This window comes from Aplysia californica, unplaced genomic scaffold (genome assembly GCF_000002075.1).
Source record: "Aplysia californica isolate F4 #8 unplaced genomic scaffold, AplCal3.0 scaffold00042, whole genome shotgun sequence".
NCBI lineage: Eukaryota > Metazoa > Mollusca > Gastropoda > Aplysiida > Aplysiidae > Aplysia > Aplysia californica.
The window spans coordinates 1,206,927-1,218,983 of NW_004797312.1; the positions used below are offsets into that span (position 1 = coordinate 1,206,927).

The 12,057-nt window shown below is 42.3% G+C and overlaps 2 protein-coding genes across 3 annotated transcripts in view; one reads left to right on the forward strand and one right to left on the reverse strand.

The window, feature by feature from the left end:
• LOC101854391 overlaps nt 1-3,993 on the reverse strand; it is a 23,588-nt gene extending 19,595 nt beyond the window's left edge. Inside the window, exon 1 of one of the 2 annotated variants that reach the window (XM_013079176.2) lies at nt 3,719-3,993. The gene's annotated coding sequence lies outside the window, so the exon portion shown is untranslated. The remainder of the gene's footprint in view (nt 1-3,718) is intronic. The other variant, XM_005092203.3, reaches the window with a different exon arrangement.
• Nucleotides 3,994-7,278: 3,285 nt separating this feature from the next.
• The window catches only part of LOC101859623, an 18,370-nt gene continuing 13,591 nt past the window's right edge, over nt 7,279-12,057 (forward strand). The window contains exons 1-2 of the mRNA XM_005092224.3: nt 7,279-7,419; nt 8,557-8,658. Of these exons, the coding sequence (XP_005092281.1) occupies nt 7,292-7,419; nt 8,557-8,658 (230 nt within the window). The 5' untranslated portion in view covers nt 7,279-7,291. The remainder of the gene's footprint in view (nt 7,420-8,556; nt 8,659-12,057) is intronic.

The following is a 12,057-nucleotide window of genomic DNA, read 5'->3' on the forward strand; positions in this document are numbered from 1 at the left end:
GGGGGGGTGTAAATATGTTACATTTATAGTATGAGTTGTAGCCTACACATGCGAAATATTCCCATGACTTGTAAACTATATTATCTAAACGCATCTTAATCTACCACACAATAGGACACTGACCAACACTGGATATACACAGAGACGATCTTATTTTCTATTACAAAGTATGCATGCTTTTACTAGTAGAGAACTGGATTTATTAACACTTTTATGAAAAATTGATCCAGAGCATTGCTTGGCTAGGAGGAACCTCTTATGTTGCCAAGTTCCATTCAAATATCATGACTTTGGGAGAAGATATGACTGATTATAATCTTTGTAAATCTGTAAAGAACGCCACTTTTTTACCTGTTAATGTCTTTACAACTCAAAAAGTATGACAGATATTAAAAATTTGACAGCATGACTAGATTCTGCATTAAAAACTGTACTAGACTGCCAAGTTTCATTTACATACTCCAAAAAATAGGCGAGCTATGACAAATTTTGTCTCAAAAACGCACAGAAAACCGCCACATTTTTACCTTATAAACGTCTTCATAACTCAAAAAGTAGGATAGCTATGAAAATTCTGAAAGCAGGATTAGATTCTGCACTAGAAAATGTACTGGGTTGCCAAGTTTCATTTAAATCATAATAATGAGCGAGTTATGACGAATATTGTCTCAAAACTCATCAAAGAACGTCCCATATTTTGGGGTTTTTTCATTATATAAAAGTGTACCAAAAATTAATTGATTAAAAAATTCGTTACTTTTTTGTGGAGATAGAGCTACAAAATGCACCTAGATCTATTTGCAAACACTTTCTGACAAATAAACGTTTTTCGTGGTCATTGCTAAATAAACTATCCGTCGTGTCAAAGATCAGCCACTATCGTGAATGTGATCACGTACACGTTGAAAAACTCGATGAAGCGATACAATGTTTGCCCCAGACGGGATCACATCGGGGTGTGAACTGACCGACACGTTTGTTTCCCCCAAACATCGCACTCGCACCTGAGCTCTCCCCTTAAACTTACATCACTCGCTGGGTGGGATCACATTGAACTGTGAACTCTTCCCTGACCATTGCAGAAGTTGTCTCTACTCCCGATTTTGCGAAACAGACTGGGGGGGGGGGCTCGGTCAGAGATGGAAAGCTATACATTTTCGACAGGTAAGGGGGAGGGGCAACTGGATAAGCGTAGAATTTGAGACTCATGATAGGATAATAAGTGAAAATGGCACGTCTCATGCCACTATACACTGTGATAGGTCATCAAGGTTAACCACTCTTTGCTCGCCATACGTCATAAACCCACCCAGTGGTCACGTCAGTTCATTTTAGAGTGGAGGGAGACCATTTTAACGATTGTGAGCCTTAGCATGGGTCACCATAGATTCTTCCCTGGGTTCGTCGGTTAAGATCCCGGTTCGCCTAAGATCCCGTATTTCCTTGATCCCGAGCACCGGGATCTTAGGCGGAGACTACTGTAGCAGCTTTGTCATTGTCAAGTATTGTCTCAAGGAAGTGTGGCTATTCTCACCCGGGGTGAGAATAGAAATACGATCGACCTCTTACCCCGGGTGAGACTTGCCACCGTAGGCTATTCTCACCCGGTGTGAAACAAGACCTGTTTTTCCTAATTTCGGAATACTTTCTATCGATGTGGATGATCAAATGATAAAGGCAAAGAAAAGATTACGTTATAGCACAAAAGTAAGCTAATTTTATGGACTACAAAGATGCTATGGCTATTTCACTTTTCGAATCGAGCCGAACTACGGGGGTCGCCATTTTGTTTTGCCTGGAAGTTCTCGCAAGATCTACTCCTCCCCTCTTCTCTCTCTCTATCTCTTTCTGAATACTGTCATTCAGTAAGGACGATCAAATTGACCAAAACAAAGTTTTAAAATGATGTTAAAACACAAAAGTAAATTAATTAGGTCGTCTACAAAGATGCTACGGCTATTTAACTTTTCAAATCGAGCAGAACTACGCGGGTCGCCATTTTATTTTGCCCGGAAGTTCTCGCGCTACTCCTCTCTCTCTCTCTTTTTCTCTCTCTCTCCACTGCCCTCAGACAAATAAATTGTACGCTTTTTAGTAGGCTAACAGTAGTAATGGAACGTTTGTTCACGGCACAGAATTCTACAATTTTTCTGTTATCACAGTGAAGAATTCTGTCGTTTAGGGTGAACGCAAAATTGGTTGGCCTAAATCTAGGCTATAACGGTGAACGTGCACCGGGTGAGAATAGCCAAAAGACTCGCCTGCACTATTCTCACCCGGGGTGAGAATAGAGGTGGCGGCTGGATCCAAGCAGATCGGGTCAGCGGGGCCGAAGGCCCCATCGCGGCCGATGAATGCGCGGGGATTTCAGGATTATATTACGGCTATAAATGGAAGGGATGGCTCCCTCTATAGAACGCATTGGTCAAAAAAGACAAAAACGGGCGTTTTGGGGTTTCTAGACTTAAAAAATGAATTGAGCGACCCCACAAAGTGCTAAAGTGTAACTTTAGCTGTTCGGGAAATTGAAATGAGAACTTGAAATGCTCGTTAAGGATTGCAAAAACATTTACGGATTGGGTCGGAACTACTTTTTGCTCCCTAAATTTAGCTGACTTGGGAACTCCCTCCGGAACTACTTCTGGACAAATCTATTCTGTAACTGTAATAGGAGGACTTCCGTAACGAGCGACCACTATATGAGACAGAGCAGAATTGAGGGCTGGGGATAGGGGCAGATCTAGGGGTAGGGGTAGGGGTAGGGGTATTGAGGGCTAGGGGTAGGGGCAGGTCTAGGGGTAGGGGTAGGGGTAGGGGTAGGGTTTGGATAGGGTTAGGGGTCGACCAGTATGAGACAGAGCAGAATTGAGGGCTAGGGGTACGGGTAGTATAGGGTTAGGGTTAGGCCTCTTTTTTATTGTGTTTGATGGGGTGGTCACTCGTTACGGAAGTCCTTAATTACAGTGGAAGGTAAGATATGAGATATTTCAATGAGATGTACGATGGTTGACAGGTCGGGGTAGTTGTCATTCGAATAACCGTGAGTAAAATACTAACTGTACACATTATTTCACTAAATGAGCTATTATAATGACTAGGGGCCCTCCGGGGAGTATTCGAGTTGTAGTTGTAGTGATTGGTCAAACGCGCGTATGAATACTTGTTGCAGGATGTAAACAAAGATGGGGCATGCACGGACATTCGAGTGGATTTTTCAGATTCTTTAGTCGACTTTGGATGTGCGTGAGTGCTTTTATATCGTGTTTAGAACTCAAATTATGTTTTTTGAATGGATATTGTAGAAAGTGTTTTAATTGTTAAGTGGTTAATAGTTTTTCTTTCTAATTTTGGAGGGAAATTAACACTTTTGCTGGCGTATTAATATTTTTCCTGATTTTTCTCTATTATTTCATTGTATTGACCCGGTCTGCTTGGATTTTACCGAGGTGGCCTTGTCTCAAACAAGCGAAGCTCTTCTACACCCGTCTCGATACACTCACTCTTATTCAGTCTTCAACAGAACTAGTCTGAATCTGAATCAGTCCCGTTGAGTAACGACAACTGCAGTCAACCCTGCTTAGCCTTTAGTTTTAGCCTGGAAACGCCTTTAGCCTGCTACTGCTAGCTAGTCCGACTACATTACACAGTCATGATCAGCCAGTCAATGGAAACAAAACATTCTCCTGCCCCTGCCAAAATAATACATCACTCTTCTTACCACAATAACTCTGTAAAGCCGCAAAGCTTAACGTACAATTCATTTGCTTAGAAGCCAAAAGCAACGAAATATGCACAGCATAAGACAAATATTCGTCACCGCCACAAATATAGAAAATGCAGGGTATACTTTGGCGAACAACGGACCTGAAACCTGAAAGCTGAAAGCGACCAAACCTTGAGAGTTCACTTCCGCTTTGGGTAGAAGATGTAATGGTGATTTCAAAATGTATACACTTTCTGAACGAAACAAATCTGACTTGAAACTGAATCATAAGTTTAGCCTGGAAGCATATTAGAACAAAACGTACGACCCATTCACACCCCCCCCCCCCCCTAAAAAGGGGAGGAAAAGAAAAACAATTCACACCAAAAACAAGAAGAAAGCCCCGTTTATTTACAACTGTTTTCCAAACTTAAAATATTAAGTACCGGTACTACAATCTATCGTTTTTTCGCCTCTTTTCTGATAGAATATTATTACATGTAGGCCTAATACATGTACGGTCATCATTGGTTACAGCGATTTTAATGAAAACTTGGGGGTGCAGGGGGTGAGTCTATATCTTTTTCTGAGAATAAAACTTTTATTCTAAACAGACCTATCGCAGTCCTCAAGTTTTAAAGCTGGACCCGTCGTCAGCTCAGTTATGTTCAAGATAACCCCCTGACCTGCGTTCTCTGCAACTTCTTTCTTTTTTTTCTTTCTTTTTTGTTTGTTTGTTAGTTTGTTGTTGTCGTTGTTTTGTTGTTGTTGTTGTTGTTGTTGTTGCTGCTTGTAAGTGTTTTTGTTGTTTTTGTTGTTGTTGTTGTTTTTGTTGTTTGTAAGAGTTTTTCGGCGCTCGCTACTGCATAAGGTAAAATGAGCGCGAGGGGACACATTAAACATTTTCAGTTGATAGAAAATTTTGAATTTTGTCCGGCGGCCGAAGCCTACTTTATCGATTTTGGACCACTCCGGGATCTTTAATGGGCGCTACTTGCGCTCGAGACCTCCGTCGAGAATTTTCGTCCTTATCCGAGAAGGCTAGGTGTTCGATCTTACCTACCATAAGATCAGGGGTATTGTTGAAAGACAGCAGTAAGAGGAGCCAAAGAGTAGCAGTAGAAATTCTGCAGAAAGAGTCAGGCGCTCAAATAAGGAGGTGAGGGGGCGGGGGCTGAAAGAGAAGACGAAACAGACGACAAAACATTGTCAGAGAGCAGGAAAGGGTGTGAAAGGAGAAATATCGAAGAAGAAAATTTTCTGTCGCTATCCGGATTCGAACCCGGGGCCTATAGAATGAGAGGTAAAATTATATCTAGACCTCGAGAGCCCCTCCGCAACTTCGAGAAGCGTCGCCGGCAGCCATAATAACAATGACAATGATGATGATGATGATGATGATGAGGAGGAGGAGGAGGAGGAGGAGGAGGAGATGATGATGATGAGGAGGAGGAGGAGGAGGAGGAGGAGGAGGAGGAGGTGGAGGAGGAGGTGGAGGAAGAGGAAGCTTTCAATTCATATTCCCCGAAAGTAAGACTCCATATTCTTTCTTCCTCCAGAGACTTTTACCAATTTCGGCTTGCCATTCATACTGCATTTCGAATCTATGATGTCCCCCTTTTTATATTCAGGATCATTGCAAGGTTCACCTCTACAATCAAGCCTTTGGGGCTGGGGACTTAAGCCATCAACTTCACTCATGTGTAGGCCTATTCGTCTACATATCCGCCTATCAATAGGGCTTGCCTGCCTGCCCATTGTTGGTGTCCATAAAAGTACAAGTATTTTGACCATTGAAAAAAGATACAACTTTTTCACGGTTTGGCACCCGTCACTAGTTGTTTTTTTTCTCTTAATTTGTATTTAATTTTTTTTACGCGAATCAAAATAACAAGAGTTTGTCTTATGCTTTGCCTATTTCGTTGCTTTTGGCTTCTAAGCAAATGAATTGATATATTCGTGCAAAACCGCACCAAAGGTGAACCCCACAGAGACCAAAGTTTAAAAAAAGGAAATAAAAAGCACTAGCAGCTACTAACGAGTCAGCGATTCCCACTTTTATCTCCGACAAAATTGAAAGCCTACTTTTTTTGTCTCAGGGTCACTTTCACTACAGCATTGCACAGTTTGTTCTTGCAAAATTGGAGTAGATTTTCCAAACAAGGCAGTTATTGTAAAGTCACTATACAGGCTTTGTATGAAATTCTGGTCTTTTTTTCTACCAAAGCTGATTGATTGCTTGTACATAGATCTAGGTCTAGATCTAGATCTAGCTGTTGAGAAATAGACATGTAAATGTAATGAATATCATTATGACTCTCCCAGTCTCTGCCCCCCCCCCCCCCCCGCCCCCTATCCCTCAAAGGGAAAAAACGGGTAAAAAAAAAACAACTTATAAAAACCCACAACAAATTAAACTGTAATCAAACCAACCAAGTAACCCCCCCCCCCAAAAAAAAAAAAAAAAAAAACACAAAAAAAACAACAACAACTAACCAACCTAAAACCAACCCAAACAAACAACAACAACAACAACAAACAGAAAACCCCCCAAAGCAAAGCAAAACAAGACTAAAAAAAACCCCAAGACAAAACAACAAGAACAAAAAACAAACAAACCCAAGCAAACAAATAAACAAACAAAAATATATTGTAGGATTTCAATACGTGTAAATAATGAGTAAATGTTTCTTGGACTAAAAGTACAGGTATATATACCATGAAACTAAACATAACATCATACAGAAATCATTAACTGTGTAGGACTACTATATTTTATTATTATTGTCTGAGGAAAGTACATAATATATACAGGTATATATATTATATATATATATATATATATATATATATATATATATATATATATATATATATATATATATATATGTGTGTGTGTGTGTGTGTGTGTGTATGTGTGTGTGTGTGTGTGTGTGTGTGTGTGTGTGTGTGTGTGTGTGTGTGTATGTGTGTGTATTATAAATACATGTATATATAAATGACAGCGTGGCTGTGATAGTTGATTCGTCATCTCTTAAGGAATTCTGGGCGTTTGGTTTTTTTTCTGTAACTCTAGTCCACCGCTAACACGGCAAGAAAAAAAAGAAGAAAAGTTGCCATGTGCCGACCTAATCAATAGAAAGCATTTAAAAAAGAGTACATGTATAGTATAAATAAGCACAAAAAAGTGGCCTGCACAGCGACCACGAGCCACTGAAAATGCTTTGTATCTCATTTGAAAATGTTTTATTTCTTTAAATGAATTAATTGCTGAGCCTGATAATGAACTGCTTGCGAAATATTCAAGCAGGGGAAACTATAGACACCAAAGTAATAATTAGCTAATAAAGCGCATTTAAGGACTTGTGAACACCAAAAGCAGCCGAAAGGGATATCTAGAGTCCAGAGTTAAAAAAGAAGAGAAAATATTTCGAAATCCGAGAAAGATGAACATTTAAAATAACAGCTTGTGCGTTATTGCCAGTGTATTTTTTTTTATTCAGTAGTCATTGTTTGAGAAAAAAAAAAACATACTCCCCCACTTTTTTCCTTCTTGCCTTCTCTTATAGGAGGCACAACCGAAATGCCATGGCACCTCCAAGGAAAAATGCGTCGTCCAACAGCCATCAGCTGTCTGCTGTGACGAAGAAGAAAATTGAGTGGTTTCTTGGAAGTACAAACGAGTCGCTCACTCGCAGAGTGGGGGAATCTGCCAGGTGTGCACCGCGGATGGTTCATCTAGGCCACGATAGAACCTGTCAAAGGCGACCACTTTTTGTTGTTCAGGGGAAACGTTGTTTAAAGCTTATACCAAAGATTCTCCACTATGAGAATCTTTGCTTATACCGGGTGCGAATGGGATCGGGTCGGGTCGATTGCCCGACTATAAATATAAACTTTTTTTTTTTTTCAGGCGACGAGTCGGGCGCGATTGGCTTATGCCACGATAGCTGCTTTGCGCCCTCAATCTGGCGAGCAAACCGCTCCGACCAGACCCGATCCCCAGATGGGCACCCCATATTAGACTTGAATTCGAATGGCAGTGGGCACTCACTATAACACGTTTAACGAATGTGTACCTTAAGTATTATTTTTAGCTGAAAAGAAGAGTGGATACGCATTCGTTAAACATGATATATAGCGAATGCCCATTGCCTTTCGAATTCATTTGTTTAATTCAGGACGAGCAAGATTTTCCTTCATGTAGGGCGAAAGCTACCATTTTGGTACTATACAATGATTCGATACGCGACCTTGAAAAACAAATTCATTTGATTTTGAAGGTCACAGTCTAATTGAATCGAATGTAGGCGGTCGAACTGTGCCAACATCTTGGCGTTTACCCCATCGTTGCGTAATTCTCTCTCTCTCTCTCTCTCTCTCTCTCTCTCTCTCTCTCTCTCTCTCTCTCTCTCTCTCCTCCCCCTACGGATCGGGGTACTTGAAAGTATTGCACAATGCAATGCACAGTTAGTCTCTGACCATTCGACATTACGCAATTGCTCATGCTATCAGTTCCATTCACTTGTTAGTTTGAATGAAGGCTGCAGTTGTTGTTGCTGCTGCTGCTGCTGTTGTTGTGGTTATTGTTGTTGTTGTTGTTTTTGTTGTTGTCATCGTCGTTGATACTTTTGCTGTTGTTTTGGTTGCATTGTTGTTTTCGCTGCTGCTGCTGCAGCTGCTGTTGTTGCTGTTATTGATGATGCTGACGACGACGACGACGACGACGACGACGACGATGATGATGATGATGATGATGATGATGATGATGATGATGAGAGCTGCCTACATTTGTAGTCCTGGGTTCTCCGACAATCTCAGCTAAAACATTTGACATGCATTCCAATCTTAAGGTTTGCCTGTGGTCACTCTTTAACCGAGACTGCGCAGAAAGAGATGCCCGAAGCGGAACTTTCCTGGCAATTGAACCGACAAGCTCTCACTATGGATCCCAGGTATTAGAGGTCGACATAACGCTTCCTCAGAATTACAAAGTTCTATATGACACTTTTGGCCTTTTTGAGCTACTAAAATCGTGAGGTCAGAAACCAAATGTCCTATCTTCTCTTACTGATTTTGGTTGGAGAATATGCATCATTGCAGGCGGCACAATGAAATAGCTGCTCCTCCCTCCTCTCCAGGATCCATGAAAGGGTCTGCCTGCTGATCATGCCAGATGGTAGGATATTCTTCTGACTTTTCCAAGCAGGTTGCTGTCTCTCCCCGACCCTATAGAGACACCAGTTTCCCTTAGTCTATCCATTGTGTGTGAAATGGTACCTTCATTCTCTCTGTGGTCGTTGAACCATTCTGTCCATGCTGCCATGATTGTTGGTGGATCTAATTGCAAGGTGCACCAATCTCAGTCTGGCTGGCTAGCTTATCAGCACGTTCATTGCCTTGAACTCCTGCATGACCACGGCAAAAGATCTATACAATCCTTTTGAGTTTGCTCCTTTGTAATGCCTCTCGCCAGTCTGCATAAATCATGTGTTTCTTCACTTTTTCAAGGGTATTCATCTAGTCGGTAACGAGGATGGCAGACTGATAATCCGTCGTCTTGATCCAGTTAAAAGCTTCTGTAATGGTTTTTAACTCCATGCACATGCTTGACGCGGTTATACTAGTGGCACCTGACAGCTCTCTCTGTATGACCCCGTTTACACGTACTCAACCCTATCGAAGGCGTCCTCGAGGTGAAGCGCTGCTATCAGAGTCTCCTCACCTCTTTCAAACCCACCATAAACATCTGATGCAAGGACGGTAGCATTCATAAACGTTTCTTTCCCCCTTATATAGCTACCCAGAGTCTCTGGAAGTCATCATCATTGCCTTTCTCACACCGCACCAGGGTACAGGCCACGGACAAACACCTTCCACCTTTCTCTATCCTGGGCTAGCCTCTTGATGTTATTCCATGTCTTCCCACTTTTCTGTACATCGATTTCTGTGATTCTTGTCCAGGTTCTACGAGGTCTTTCCTTTGATGTCTTGCCCTGTGGGTTCCAATCCAAAACTTTCTTTGTTATGCAGCTGCCTGACTTCCTGAGAGTATGTCCAATCCATCGTCACCGCCTTCTTCCTGCCTCATCTCTGACTGGGATCTGTCTTGTTTTCCTTAACACTTCCACATTGGTGACCCTGTCTGTCCATCTGATCCTCAGTAGCTTTCTTAGACACCTGTTCAAGAAAACCTGGATCCTCTTTATGCAAGTATGTGATGCGTTCCATGTCTCACATCCATACAACAGGACCGACTTCACATTTGAATTGAAAATCCTCAGCTTTGTTCGAAGTGAGATCTCTCTGGTCTTCCAAATCCTATCCAAAGATATGAAAGCAGCCTGTGCTTTTCCAATGCGGGACTTTATTTCAGCACCTGTCCCTCCCTCTCTGTCAATTGTACTCCCAAGATAGCAGAAGGATTCAACGTTTTCTATTCCCTTCCCTTCTATTGTGACCTGCTCCTTTGGTTGTGCATCTGTCCCTGGGACCTTTGACTTTCCGGGGTGGATTCTCAATCCAACAGACTCCGATAGGCTGTTTAATACTGAAGTGTTTGCTTGCATCTGTTGCTGGGTGTGTGACAGAAGCGCCAAGTCGTCTGTAAAATCCAGATCGTCCAACTGTGTCCATGGTGTCCACTGTATACCATTTCTGTGTCCTTTGGTGGTTTCCTTCATCAGCCAGTCGACTGCCAATATGAAGAGGAACGGTGATAGTAAGCATCCATGTCTCACTCCAGTCTTGATGTCAAAGCTGTCAGTGAGCTGGCCATCATGTACAACCCTGCAACTTGTCCCTTCGTACATGCTCTTGATGAGGTTCACCAACTTCTGTGGGATTCCGTGGTGTCTCATTATCTTCCATAGTGTCGCTCGGTCTATACTGTCAAAGGCCTTCTCATAGTAAAGAAAGTTGACAATCAGCTGGGAGTTTCACACCAGGGACTGTTCCACAATAATCCTCAGCGTGGCAGTCTGGTCGGTGGTTGCGCGATTTTTCCGGAAACCAGCCTGTTCATCCCGTAGTCTTGGATCCTTTCCTGTCTCGATTCTCTCCAGAATGATTCTGTTGAAGACATTTCCTGGTATTGAGAGAAGAATGATCCCTCCGTAGTTGCTGCAGTTGCTGCAGTTGCTGAGATCCCCCTTTTTTGGAAGCTTCACGAGGTGTCCTTCTTTCCAATCCTTTGGGAACTTGCTCTCATTCCAGATCCTGGTAAACAGTGGGAGGAAGATGTCTGCCGTCACACTGGCATATGCTTTTAGGGCTTCATGTGGAATCTGGTCGGGACCAGCCGCTTTACCTTTGTTCAGCTTCTTAATGGCACTCAGAATCTCTTGTTTTGAAGGAGCATCACAGCAGATAGGTAACTCATTTCTTGCTTGCAGTATGTTTGGTGGGTTACTCGGTGGTGGTCTGTTCAGGAGACTGTTGAAATGCTCTACCCATCGTTTAGTCTGAGCTTCCTTTCAAAAAATGCTTTTCCCTTCTTGGTCCTTTACACCTTTACAGGTACTTCAGGTTTCCCATATTTTCCAGCAAGTGTCCTTGCGGTCTGGTAAAGGATTCGCATGTGCTCTCCTACCGCTGCTTCCTCTGCCTTCTCCGCTAGCCTGTTCATGAATTCCTCCTTGTCTTTTCTTATTGATTTCTTGACATCTTTAGCTGTTGTCCTGTACTGCTCCAATGCATCCGCTCTTGATCCTCTTGTTCTACTTGCATTCGCTTCTGCCTCCAGCTGTCTTTTTGTCCTAATTAAATCAAATGAGTGTTGGATAATCAATTCCTTGTGTTCCCATTTCTTCACACCGAGTACTTCTTGACATGTTGATGTAAAGACTTCTTTGACCTGGGTCCAGTGTGTATCCGCCTCCGTGTCCTCTCCGCCAAGATCAGCCAGAGGTTGAAATCTGTTCCTCAGCTGCAGCTTAAACTCTTCTTTCTTGTGTCCGTCCAAGAGACATACTTGGAACTTGGTTCTTTTGATTCCTATGCTGGTTCCGTGCTTTTTGAGTCGAAACTTGAGTTTTGCCAACAGCAAATGATGATCCGATCCAACATCTGCCCCTCTCTGTACTTTGACATCTTCCAGTGAACGCCTGAACTTACGAGAGATACAAAAATGATTTATCTGGTTCTTCGTCACTCCATCTGGCGAAACTCATGTGGCCTTATGGATCTTCTTGTGGGGAAAAACAGAGCCTCCAATAACAAAACTGTTGAAAGCACAGATATTTGCGATATTTTCTCATTCATTTGTCCCAAGCCATGTTGTCCCATAATTCTTTCATATCCCACGTTGTCCTGACCAATCTTGGCACTGGCATCTCCCATTATGATGTTGACAT